Source organism: Manis javanica, chromosome 1 (assembly GCF_040802235.1).
Source record: "Manis javanica isolate MJ-LG chromosome 1, MJ_LKY, whole genome shotgun sequence".
Taxonomy (NCBI): Eukaryota; Metazoa; Chordata; class Mammalia; order Pholidota; family Manidae; genus Manis; species Manis javanica.
The window spans coordinates 205,014,054-205,027,665 of NC_133156.1; the positions used below are offsets into that span (position 1 = coordinate 205,014,054).

A 13,612-nucleotide genomic window follows, 5' to 3' on the forward strand; every position below is an offset into this window, starting at 1 on the left:
TTCAGTCTTGGAAGTATTTAAACTACTAGATAACAACCAAGTAGAGGTTCCCAGGATTGTTTAGGAAAAAAACTTTCAATTGGTGCTTAGGTAAGAGAGAAGTCAAGTTTGGAGATATGGATTAGACATTCATTGGCTTGATGGGCTACTCGAAGCCATGTATTTCCAAAAGCAAGAGTCAAAAGTTTTTCAAAAACTCAGAGTCAAAGAAAGTCAAAGACATCTCAATGGGAAACATTTAAAGGAAAAAAGGAGAAATAAGAAAACTTGAATATTATAATGGTAAGGAAGCATGGGAAGAAGTAAATTCAAAGAGAACCTAGAAAAAATATTAAAGCTACAGAGGAATAGAATAAGACTGAAAGAAATGTCTTTGAATTTGGTGATTAGGAGATCACTGGTGAACTTCTTAAAGTTCTTTCAGTAGTGTGGCAATGTAACAGTCAGTTTATAAAACACTAAGAAGTAACTGAAAATCTGAAGGTAATAAACAATAAGTCTTTCAAAAAATTTATGAAAAGGCAAAAAGAGTGCTAAAATAGTTATTTAAGAGAGTAGCTTTACATATAGGAGAGGTCTGAGCTTATTTACTGGGTGAGTGGAATGACTTGATAGATCGAGAGATATGAGACATGTAATAGAATATATTTTTATTTGTGGAATATGACACTACAAAAGGTAGAAAGGTATTAGACCAAAAAAATAATACAGACTTTCAGAAGAGCAGAGAAGTAAGAAGTAAATGACCTGTCTTGACACATGGTGGTCCAGAATCAAGTATGTGTATTTACTTTAATACCACCTTAGATATTGGGTTCTCTAAATTTTTATGTACCTTGGAAAATTAACTGTCACAATTTTCCCAGTATCCTCAATTTCCTAGGGACAAAGCACTTACAGTGTGAAAAACATCACACAAAACAAGTGAAACCAGGCAGAATTCCCATCCTCAGAAAATAAATGTACAGAATTTACACAAATTACATAGAAGGTCAGATTTACACATTTAAGGACTATGCTACTTAAGAGAAAAGACATCAGGGCAGGTGCATAATCTAAAATATTTAAGTCATATTCACTCAAATAAGCAAGACCAAAAAACTGCTTAAGTACAGGATGGAGGAGAATTAAAGGATGTTAATGTTAAAAAAAGCCTAATGTTCTTTTTGATGATGTTCTAAAATTGTGGTGTTGGTTGCACAACTCTGAATATACTGAAAACAACTGAATTGTAGATTTTACATGGGTGAACTATATGTGTCAATTACCTCTCAATATAATTTTTTAAAGCTTACTGTGAGACAACAGTGGTATCAAGTACACATAAAAGGAAGTATAAGTTTCACTTGTGCCCTCCCACAAAATAGAGCAGCATTTAATTCTAATTGCCACATATTAGGGGGTTATGATAGAAATGACCAGCTTTTTAGTATACACTAGGGCACTTTTATAAAAGGCTTTACCCACATCATCTCATTTAATTCTCACAAACTCCTTGAATTATGTATTACTCTCACTTTTCAGATGAGAAAACCGAGGCCAAGAAATACTAGGTAACTAACTTGTCCATGATCATTCTTTTACCTAATATAACAACTGCAATTCAAACTCACAGGAATCTGTGTTCAAAGTTTTTTGCTGGGGGGATATAAACAAAATAGGTCATGTTAATTAGGCAATGATCAGGATAAGAGGACTTGAAATTTTGTCACAGAAGAGCCAGAAATGTCTAGCCTTAAGAAAAAGAGACTTAGAAATGATGACAGCCATTTTTAAACATAGGTAAAAACACCATAAAATATTTTCTAAAAAACTCAAAGGTTAGCATTAGAATCACTGGATAGCATCTATAGGGGCAAAGACTTTTGTAGAAGCCAGTGAAATCTACACAGCCTGCTTTGAAGGTGGTGAAAGTCTATGCCCGACCCCCTCAGTTCTGTAGGTATTGATGCAAACAGCAGTTAAGCCATCCGAAGGCATGTTAACTTAAGGTTGCTAGATAAACTACAGGATCCCCAGTTAAATTTAAGTTTTAGATAAACACTGAATAATTTTTTAGTAAAATATATCCTAAAAGTGCAAAATACTTACAGTAGGAAGGAGCAGAAAGCAGAGGAAAGCCTCAAATATTGCATGGTATATGATTATACTAAAAAATTATTCTTCGTTCACTTGAAATTCAAATTTAACTGAGCATCAGGTATGTTTATCTGCTAAGCCTGGTAACTCTAAATGCTGCAGAAATGACTTTGAAGATCCATTCTAACCACGAAGGTCTGCGAGGTGAAGCCAGTCAAGAAGCTGTAGGGGATGAGATCCGGGGTCGGGGGTAGGCAATGGAAATAGACAAAGATGTAGAAAACAGACACCACCCTGAAAGCTTAACAACTATATAGTCATCGGGGAGGCACAGGAGCCGTCAAAGGGAACGATAGCAGAGGCTGGAATCAGAGACCTGTGGCCGAAGAAAAAACAAAGAAAGGGCAAAGTTCCCGGAGAACTTCAGTTAGATTCTCTTAGTCTCCTCCCGCAGAAGCTGTCCCTTAACTCACATTTTTCGCACACCATCCTTCCCGGGGGTTCCCTTAATCAGAGACGTAGCAGTAACCCGAAAACATCAACACCACAGCCAGCGGAGGACTCCCCTTCCGGGTTACTACTATCCACTTCCGGCCCCCCCGCCCTCTGCCGCGCTGATCCTACACCTGGAAAGCCACGGGAGGAATAAACGCAGGCAGGAAGGCGGGGCTGCTTCCATAGCCCGCCCTTCCACCTCTGCGATTGGCTGTGAGGCTTTGGGTTTCCGCCCCCACAGGCCTGCGCCTGCGTGAGAGTTGGGGCGGTGAGTAGCACCTGATGGTGGGAGGGAGTAGTCGTGCGTTCTCCTCCGCGGGCGGGAGAGTTAGGTAAGCTCAGCTGAACGCTTCCGGTATGCGAGCGTCCCGCGGGTGCAGGCAACCCCAGCCAATCGCCCAAATGGCCATGAGCCTGCGTGCCCCTGGCCAGCTCGTGCCCTCGGGTCTCTCCAGCGCCTCCATTCTGGCGTGACCCAGGGGCTGCCCTTCAGGTCCCACCCTCTTTCGGATCCGACTGTCTTGTGTCTTTCTTGGTTTCTCCTGGTCTCCACCCTGTGCTCTTTGATTATGCCTCTTAGCTCGTCCCCTTCTGCCCACATTCACGTTGGCTGATGCTTGGACAGAGTCCCGAGGGACCCAGTTTAGGGTGGGTCTGCAAAAAGGTCCTGCAGTTCCCGCTAAGGCTCCTCTGGGATCCGTTCTGAATGGCCTCCGCATCCGTAGTGCTTGCGGACCCAGCCAGTGGCCGCCCAGCGGAACACCTGCTGGGTGTCCTTATGTGCTCGCTAGGGCCTAACACAAGACTGGTTTCACAGGAAAGGCAAACACCCGCCCACTTTCTTTCGTTCGTTATTCTTTCAGCAAGCATTTGAATTTGGGTGCTGCTCGTTGGGTTAGATCCGAATCTGCGTGTATCAGTTGGGATTCTGAGAGTGGTCCAGAAAAATGTACGACTAGGTATCTGTTGAGACAATGAATTCCTAACTCCCTCCCCGCCCCACAGTCAGTTGAGGATGACACCTGTGAAACACGTGTCCTTTCTCCCTTCTTGGTATTCATTCTCCTCTCGACCCCTAGTGTATATTTTTATATTAAAGGTATAAAAGCTAGACTTTGAAATGGCTTTAGCACTTGGGAGCTTGGGACCTTCCACGTGACTCCTAACTTGTCTTAGCCTGTTTCCTTATCAGTAAAATATTTGCCTTTGAAATATACAGTGTGAATTAAAAAGAGCTGTTAGGGTAAGGTCTGGACTCGCCCTTTTGCATTAGTGGGCGCCCTCTGGGTGTGTGTATAAAATATATATACTGTATACTTTTTCCCCTTGAATATTCACAATGTAATGTGGACCATTACTTTACATTTATATAATGAGCATTTCCTGCTAACTGCCTAAATGACTGAGAGCCTCTGTGCCCCTGGCCAGCCTGCTCAAGTGCCATTTCAGCATGGCCCAGGGGCTGCCCAAATGGACCTGCCTTCTTTTGGATCCTGAACAGTCAATACTATGTATAAGTTCTCTATTAGGTAATTTATAAATATATATATAAAACTTATGCTTTATATATATAAAAGCTTTTTTCCTCCTATTATGTTCTACTTTGGATTGGAATCTAGCACTTAGTAACAGACATTGTCATTTTGGTATTTCTGAAGCACTGGGGAACTTTGGTTAAGCACAATGCACAATGTTCTTTGAATTTTCTTGGTTACATTGGCCACCGTTTGAGTATTTGAGTGTGCACTTGGTGTCACTGGCATTTGCCAGAAGATTTGAACTACTATGATGTAAGAGAAGGGTCCACATTGGTAAAATGCCAACAATTTAGCCATGGTGTATTCATGAGTTTCTAGAATGTGTAGGTTATATTTCCAGTTATAGTTATGTAACTATAAGGGCAGATAGTTAATTCATGCAGTTTTCATCTCTGTGATTTTGGCAAAATAAGGAAAATGAATTGCTAAATTCATCCTAGTATATAACCCTTTTGCAGAAACTAGTCACAAATATTTAAGAAATTAGTAAATTTGTCCTTTTTAGATTCTGAGAGCTGTTTGTACCACACTAGTCTACATGTGCATTTGCACATACTCATCTTCCTATATTCTGAAACTTAAACAGTTGACTCTTGAACAACTCAGGGGTTAGGGCCTCAGTTGAAAACCCATGTATAACTTTTGACTCCCCCAAAACTTACCTTCTAGTAGCCTACTGTTGACTGGAATTCTTACCAGTAACAACACTCAGTTAACACATATTTTGTATAGAGTATGTGTTAGTACAATAAAGTAATCCAGAGAAACAAAGATGTTTTTTAAAATTGTTACCAATCTCCAAAAATTTTTCCAATGTATGTACTGAAAAAAATCCACATATAAGTGGGCCTGTGCAGTTCAAACCTGTGTTGATTAAGGGTCAGCTGTATGTTACTGTCCATAGATAATTGACTGGTTCGTGGCTTACTTTAAGGCATTGGAGCATTTAGGACAATGGAAAAGTCATTATTGCATATGCTCTTTTCTTAATTTGTTTTTTATTAGAGAGCCACTCAAGGAAACACCATGAAAGATACTGATATCAAGAGACTACTGTATACCCATCTTTTATGCATATTTTCAATTATCCTAAGCATTTTTATTCCATCATTCTTCTTGGAGAACTTCTCAGTATTGGAAACACACTTGACATGGTTGTGCATCTGTTCTGTTTTTGTAACTACCGTCAATCTAGTAGTATATTTAGTAGTGAAACGAAGTGCATCCTCTAAAAGAAGTTCATTAACATACAAGGTAAGGCTTATTTCTTGATAGCTGATTTTTAGATTGAAGCTGGTGTTTCTTTTAAGGGAAGAATAAAGTATTAAGTACTCATTGGGTTGGTCTATTTACAGTGAGTAAGGAGAACCTTATCTTTTTTTTTCAAACCAGTAGCTTTTTACTTTCTGGAAGGCTGACCACAGTATTGGATAGCTCCTTGCTATGTATTTATTGTGGAAATAGGACATTTTTAGTGGGTGTTACAGCATTGTGAACCTATTAGTCATGTTTTATGTCACCATTGAAGGTAGATATATATAATAGTTGTATCTTTAAACCATATTATATAAGACATTTCAGTTTATTTTCATTTCTTCTTTGCATTTCTGAAAGACACTTAGTAGTTTTTCAGAAATTACAAAATAAGCCTCTGTGGTAGCTCTTGTTTCAAATATGGCCTTCCTTAACAAAATAGTGTTAAAATTTTCAGATATCAGAATCTATTTTCTGAAATATGTGCTATAGTTTAACCCTTAACTATTACAAAGTCCTCACTTAACATTATTCAATATTATATGTAAGCTCTCTGTTAGGTAGTTTAAAATACATTTACTGCCCTATGATTTAAAAAGCTGAATGTGTGTTTTATGAGATCTTCTTAAGCATCAAACCCAGTAGGTCTCACACCCTGATAACCAGACATGCAAGTTTTTTTTAATTTGAATCATACAGTAACATGAATATGATCTTGGGCACTATTTAGTATTGTGCTTATTTGGTGCAATTTTCCTAGAAATTATGTGTTTAAATGAAATAAAATTATTGTCATTATTTTCTGTAAGTATTTCATCTATCATGACATAATAACTGTAATCTAGCTCTTTTTTTTGGTATCCTAGCATTACTGGTAAATATTTTGTAAATACTGATTAATAACATAGCTGAATATATGCTATAGAAACTCTAGTGCTGGTTGGGTGGGTGGGTAAGGTGATACTTGCCTTGCAGGCTTTTTGTCAGGACTGTGTTGAGGCCCGAGCACCTGACTATGCACAGGTCATGTGATGTGACTTCAGCATGGCCAAACGCAAAGAATGTTCAACTCTCTCACACGGGAATACATGGTATTCACAGATAAAATGGAAGCATTCACTGTCCTTTAGGCATTCTCCTGAGTCTTTAAATTATTCATTTCTTTTTTAGGTAACCAGATTTTTGAAATGCTGTATCTACTTTCTTATGTCTTGTTTCTTCTTTCATGTAATTTTTGTTCTATATGGAGCACCACTAATAGAGTAAGTCTGAAATTTTTACCTTAAGGCAAATTATATTTTAAAACACTCATTTACTAAACAATGTGCTAATTCTTTTGATGATAGAGAAAAAAACATGGTGTATTTAATTATTGGATCAGAGGATACTGACATCATTGCCCTTCCTTAGCAGTGTTATATTTTAGAAAAATAGTGGAGTAACTTAATTCATTAAATGCTTCTATTACCTAGCCTGTTATTAACCAGTTGCATGTGGTGGGGAGGTAGAAGAGAACTACATTGTATGAATAAATGTGTGGCCCTCAAAACCTCTGACTTATAATGATACATGTAAGTTAGTTATAATTAACCTATCAGTTCTTAGTAAATGTGATTCTGAAGTGCTTGAAGAGAGTTTTTCTTAAAAAAAAGTCATTAGATTCCTGTATTTAATTACTTAATAAACAAATGTTTATGATTTAGAAGTAAAATTTAACTCAGCACTTTTCCAAAACTGACCAATTTTAAATTAGTGAAAACTAAACTCATGAATGTTTCTTATGCAATGTACCTTAGATTGTGAAACTTGAGTTTAGCAGTGATTAATGGTCGTGGTGAAATGAGTGTTGTGACACATGTATAGCTATGTATGTAGTCTTGTATATATTTGTATATAGTTATATATGCACTTAATTATCAGGTAATTCTTTTCTAGAGAGGGAAAGACTAGAGGTTTGTAATGGGAAATGGTAGTTTCTGTCTCATCCATTTCAGAGCAGAATGTCTGGAGCAGTGATCCTCAGTGTGGTTCTAAAACCAGCAGTATCATCATTTAATAAAAATGCAAGTTCTCAGGCCTTAGTCAGAAACTACAGGTGGGCCTCCCAATCTTTAGTTTATCTACCTTTCCAAGTAGTTCTGATACAACTTAAAGTTGAACCACTGATTGCAGAGAAAGTTCTAGAGACTATTGAGGAAGAAAGTTAATTTTATAGAAATAGGGTTTCTTGAAATGGACAGTGTCAGTATGGATCATAGAGTATTTAACACTTCTGAACTTTAAAGCCAGATATTTGCTAGATTGTTTTTTATTACTTGCATTTTGGTAGTAAAATTTTTTATAGTTACCATTTTGATAGGATTCAGGTTACCTTTCAAAGTAAAGTATAAAAATATTTTCATATTAAATCTATTAAGGTAAGGGAGATTATGTGTATATGTATGTGCACCTTTAACGCTTCTAAAAAATTAAACTTTTTTTCTAGGTTGGTGTTGGAAACATTTTTGTTTGCAGTTATTTTGTCCACTTTTACTACTGTACCTTGTTTGTGTTTGTTAGGACCAAACATCAAAGCATGGCTAAGAGTTTTCAGTAGGCATGGGTAAGTTTTAATTTTATATTTTAGTGATGTTTGAAATTTAGAAAAATTAATGTAGTATTTTTCTATCTATGCCAGTTTGCTGCTTGTTCCCTGTGTGTTTCTCTGCACTGAATGGTTCTCCTAGATGCCTTAAGGACCCGTTGCAGTTGCAGACTGGGGACAGGGAAGGGGTGGAATGTACTTGAGAGTGACCCAAGCGGGCAGAACTACAGTCCCCTTCCCTCCATTTTAGCAAAGTCAGCTGTGCTTTTTTTTCTGTATAGTAGAATTCCACTTAGCTTTTTGTTGAAAAAAGGTTTTGGCTACCAAGAGAAAGCTTTAATAACTACTCCTTAGGGATAATTTGTCACTGTGATAAAATTGCTACAGATAAAATTGCTTCCATCCATCTTATAACATAAAATTGGGGCCCACAATCTAAAGATGTTTAGTGTAACAACTATAATTTCTTATTTAGCCTCTTGTGATAAGATGTCTGAGTGTAAGTTCTAAAGGATTTTATTTCCTTAGTAGCCATATATATTTTCAGCATAGCTAAGTTAAAATTTTAGCTTCTTGAAAGGCATTGAAGTGATTTGTACCAGAAATGGTTGGGTTGTAACTGAAGAAACTGGAAGGTTATTTGGTGCCCATGATTTTGTTCTATTTATCACCCAGCAGCAGGAACTTCTTGAGTTTCTTACTCTGTGCTTTGTGTTGCACTCTGTGTGGATTCTGAAATATTAGTAATGATCCTCTCCCTGAGGAGCTTGTATGTTCGAGTTGCAAGAGTGAAGTGAGCAAACAATATGAGACTAAGATTGTAAATCAGACAGGAAGTGCTGTAGGAACTCAGAGGGGTGGGAGACACTGAAGAATGAGCTGGAAGGGGGATGGTCTATGAAGGACTTGGATCAGTAGTATGAGATTTGGTGAGACCAAGGGGAAAAGGAAGGACACACCATGCCAGGGGAATGAATGAAACCATAGAAACTGAAATGGAACATGGTATTTTTGTGTGCTTTGGAAGGGAGCAGCCCAGGTAGCACAAAGGATGCATGCTGGGTAGCTAGGCTGCATGAACTACTGACTTCTTCCTTTTGAAATGAGTACTTTTGGTTCCTCTTCTGAACCATCTCGTGTCCGTTTAGGAACACTTGTTACCACAGTATCCCAAATAACATTACTTTCTTTTAGCATTTTAGCTTTGAATTATGTTTTCTGATAATGACGTATTTGAGGGAGGCATTGTCATCTGATTCTACAGTTAGTGCTGTTATAATATGGCATATGCATTCCAAAAAAATCCCTGAACTATGCAAAATTGGGCAATTAAAAACACAGCTTATGGGAAGGACAAGGATGGGGCATAACACTCAAAAACTTCACCAGTAACACATAAAAAAGAGGAACTTAAGGGTAGGACAGTTCTATACAGTTAAATGTTTAAGAAATAAAATAAATATTATAATAAGTATGGCACTTTTCCTTGGAAAAAAACTGCAGATTTGCTTTTGGAAGTGGGTGTGGGTAGGGTTATCTTCTAAGTTATTACGAAGTGGGGAAGGGAGTTGTTGAAATTCTGATGGGAAGTTAAGCCCAGATGTGGAGAGTATGGTTCATATACACTAGGGGAACTGAGGTAGCTTGGAGATGGGTTTTTAAAACAGTATTGAACTGTAAGGCAGATATCATCCACTTCACCTGTTTAAAGTGTACAATTCAATGGTTTTTAGTATTTCCACAGGTATGTACAACCATCACCAGTCAATTTTAGAACATTTTCATCACCTCAGAAAGATACCCATTCCCTGTAGCTGTCACTCCTTATTCCCTCTCCCCTAGCTCTGAGCAACCACTAGTGTACTTACTGTTTCTATGAATATGCCTATTCTGGACATATCATAAACTGTTATAATATAAAATGTGATCTTTTGTGATTGGCTTCTTTAACATAACATGTTTTCAAGGCTTGTCCATGCTGTAGCATGTATCAGTATTTCATTCCTTTTTATGGCTGAATAACATTCTGTTGTATGGATATATACCGTATTTTGTTTATTTATCCTTTCATCAGCTGATGGATGGGATGGGGTTGCTTCCACTTTGTGCTGTTATGACTAAGTTGCTATAAATGTTTATGTACAGATATTTGTGGGGATGTATGTTATTATTTCTCTTGAGTTTATGCTTAGTGGAATTTCTGGGTCATATGGTAACTCCATGTTTAATCATTTGAGGAATGGCCAGACTGTTCTCCAAAGTGGCTGCACCATTTTATGTTCCCATAGCAGTGTATGAGGGCTCCTGTTCTACATCCTTGCCAAGACTTGTTATTATTTGACTTTTTTTTTTTCTAGAAACATTTAAAAAGTTTATTTCCAAAACAAAAAATTGAACACAATTTCAGCCAGTTCATTTAAATAAATGATCCAGTAAAGTGGAGTGCATGCCTGCAGGGCTTCAGAAAATCAGTTTTTCAAAAATAATTTATAATGTAATCAGTCATTTCTATTTTATGAATCTTTTCAGAGTTTTAATTTTCAAGTTGGTATTTCAATTCTTCCTATTTTTATAGACTCGTGCCTAACTTTTTTGTTTAGGGTATCTTGCTTTAGAAAATTCTGAGGATTTTAGAAGGACTTCAAATTTCTCCTATCCATTTCCTGAAGCCTTAAAGCCACAATGGTGTCCTTACGTAATTCAGTTTTTGTAGCTTTTCATTTTTTTTTTTTTTTTTTGAGAGGGCATCTCTCATATTTATTGATCAAATGGTTGGTAACAACAATAAAATTCAGTATAGGGGGGTCAATGCTCAATGTACAATCATTAATCCATCTCAAGTCTAATTCTCGTCAGTCTCCAATCTTCTGAAGCATAACGAACAAGTTGTTACATGGTGAACGAATTCTTAAATAGTGAATAAATTCTTGTATGGTGAACCGTACAAGGGTATTCATCACAGAAACTTTTGGTTTTCATCACGCATTATGACCTATAAACAATCAGGTCAACTATGAATATTTGTTTGATTTTTGTACTTGATTTATATGTTGATCCCACATTTCTCCCTTTATTATTATTATTATTTTTATTTTTAATAAAATGCTGAAGTGGTAGGTAGATGCAAGATAAAGGTAGAAAACATAGTTTAGTGCTGTAAGAGGGCAAATGTAGATGATCAGATGATCAGGTGTGTGCCTATGGACTAAGTATTAATCCAGGCTAGACAAGGGCAGCAAAACATCCACGGATGCAGAAGATTTCTCTCAAAGCAGGGGGGGTGAGGTTCTGAGCCTCACCTCTGTTGATCCCCAAATTCTCACCTGATGGCCCCCCTGCAACTGTGCCTGTCTTAGGTTGTTCCTCCCTTGAGGAATCTTACCTGTCTCTGGCTAACCAGTCATCTTCCAGGGCCATACAGAGAAATGTAAAGTTGGTAAGTGAGAGAGAAGCCATATTGTTTGCAAAGGTTAGCTTTTTACTTCTTTGCAGATTTATGCCCTGTGGCTTCTATGCCCAGCACTTGTCTCGAGGTATCTTTACCACCTGGAGGAATTATGATACTCGGTAAATTCGATATGAGGCACGAATTCTATTTAAGGGTTGTAATTAGGAAGAAAGAAGAAAAGCTACAGATGTAGCATATGGAAGGAAACATGAGAGGATTGATTATTTCTTTGACATATCTTCTTGTAGAGTACCTTAAGTATGTATAGGTTTTAAACTACTAACTAATTTGCACACACGTATTAACATAATAGGAATACGGTGACATAAACAAAGCAAATCTATAATTACCATCCATCTCCAGTGAAGCCAAGAAAACCATTTAGGCACCCTAGGCATTTGTGAAAATTTATCTATGATATGATGGATATTGTCCAACTGTACTTGAACCGTCTGAGAGAAATCAGACAAATTAAAGCAGCCCATTTCTGGGATCTGTTCACATCCCATATGTTCTTTTAACCGTAGATAGTCTATAGTCATAAGATTTTGGAGTGCTACACCTTGCACCCCTCCCAACTCCTGGTTGAGTTCCAACAGTACAGATCCGGTCAAATTCGTTGTCTCACTGTATGCACATGCCAGCCTAGACATCTCCCTCCTCATTCCAATGGCAAGTCCAGGAGACAGTGGGCTGGATGCAGCCACAACCGCAGCATCGTCCGGATCCCTGTGGAGGCTTTTTGATGATCATCCCCTGGCACAAGTCCTCCAGAGAGTGCTGATGCCGGAAGCTCCTCCTCATATCGTATCTTAGTTCATTTTCTGGGTATCCAAGCTAGGCCTTGATCTTCTGCATAGAAACAAACAGACCCTTTGCCCACACTTTGGCATGAACTCTATACCACTGTGCAGAACTCATTGGAGGTCAGCACACAGTAACTTCTTTTTTTTTTTTTTTTTATTAAGAGAAAGGAATATTATCAGAAAAGAGTACCTCCATAGCTGATCATCTGACACCCTTTAAGTGATCAACATTAAGGATATTTAAAGCATGCATTGATCTTTGATTTACCAATGGCTTTATCCTATCAAGGAGTAATCCCCCTTTTCTTTCTTTCTTTCTTTCTTTCTCTTTTTTTAATTTTTAATCTATACCTACATGAAGAATACTATGTTTACTATGCTCTCCCCTATATCAGGTCCCCCCTAACAACCACATTACGATTACTGTCCATCAGCTTAGCAAAATGTTGTAGAGTCACTACTTGTCCTCTCTGTGTTGTGCAGCCCACCCTCCCCTTTCTCCCTCCCCCCATGCATGCTAATCTTAATACCTCCCTTCTTCTTCTCCCCCCCTTATCCCTCCCTGCCCACCCATCCTCCCCAGTTCCTTTCCCTTTGGTACCTGTTAGTCCATTTTTGGGTTGTGTAATTCCGCTGCTGTTTTGTTCCTTCAGTTTTTCCTTTGTTCCTATACTCCTCAGATGAGTGAAATCATTTGGTATTTCTCTTTCTCCGCTTGGCTTATTTCACTGAGCATAATACTCTCCAGCTCCATCCATGTTGCTGCAAATGGTTGGATTTTTCCACTACTTATGACTGAGTAGTATTCCACTGTGTATATGTACCACATCTTCTTTATCCATTCATCTACCGATGGACATTTAGGTTGCTTCCGATTCTTGGCTATTGTAAATAGTGCTGTGATAAACATAGGGGTGCATCTGTCTTTCTCAAACTTGATTGCTGTGTTCTTAGGGTAAATTCCTAGGAGTGGAATTCCTGGGTCAAATGGTAGGTCTGTTTTGAGCATTTTGATGAACCTCCATACTGCTTTCCACAATGGTTGAACTAATTTACATTCCCACCAGCAGTGTAGGAGGGTTCCCCTTTCTCCACAGCCTCGCCAACATTTGTTGTTGTTTGTCTTTTGGATGGCAGCTATCCTTACTGGTGTGAGGTGATACCTCATTGTAGTTTTAATTTGCATTTCTCTGATAATTAGCGATGTGGAGCATCTTTTCATGTGTCTCTTGGCCATCTGTATTTCTTTTTTAGAGAACTGTCTGTTCAGTTCCTCTGCCCATTTTTTAATTGGGTTATTTGTTTTTTGTTTGTTGAGGCATGTGAGCTCTTTATATATTCTGGACGTCAAGCCTTTATCGGATCTGTCATTTTCAAATATATTCTCCCATACTGTAGGGTTCCTTTT

The 13,612-nt window shown here is 37.9% G+C and overlaps 2 protein-coding genes across 6 annotated transcripts in view; one reads left to right on the top strand and one right to left on the bottom strand.

The window, feature by feature from the left end:
* CRIPT (CXXC repeat containing interactor of PDZ3 domain) overlaps positions 1–2,704 on the bottom strand; it is a 60,892-nt gene extending 58,188 nt beyond the window's left edge. For 2 of the 3 annotated variants that reach the window (XM_073213569.1, XM_073213570.1), the window contains exon 1: positions 2,553–2,704. In XM_073213569.1, coding sequence (XP_073069670.1) covers positions 2,553–2,568 — 16 coding nt within the window. In that variant the 5' untranslated portion in view covers positions 2,569–2,704. The remainder of the gene's footprint in view (positions 1–2,552) is intronic. The other variant, XM_017646055.3, reaches the window with a different exon arrangement.
* Positions 2,705–13,612, top strand: part of PIGF (phosphatidylinositol glycan anchor biosynthesis class F) — a 39,122-nt gene continuing 28,214 nt past the window's right edge. Inside the window, exons 1-4 of one of the 3 annotated variants that reach the window (XM_073213548.1) lie at positions 2,705–2,842; positions 5,118–5,366; positions 6,537–6,628; positions 7,852–7,968. In XM_073213548.1, coding sequence (XP_073069649.1) covers positions 5,139–5,366; positions 6,537–6,628; positions 7,852–7,968 — 437 coding nt within the window. In that variant the 5' untranslated portion in view covers positions 2,705–2,842; positions 5,118–5,138. Of the gene's footprint in view, positions 2,907–5,117; positions 5,367–6,536; positions 6,629–7,851; positions 7,969–13,612 lie in introns of all 3 variants that reach the window. The other 2 variants (XM_073213538.1, XM_073213553.1) reach the window with 2 other exon arrangements.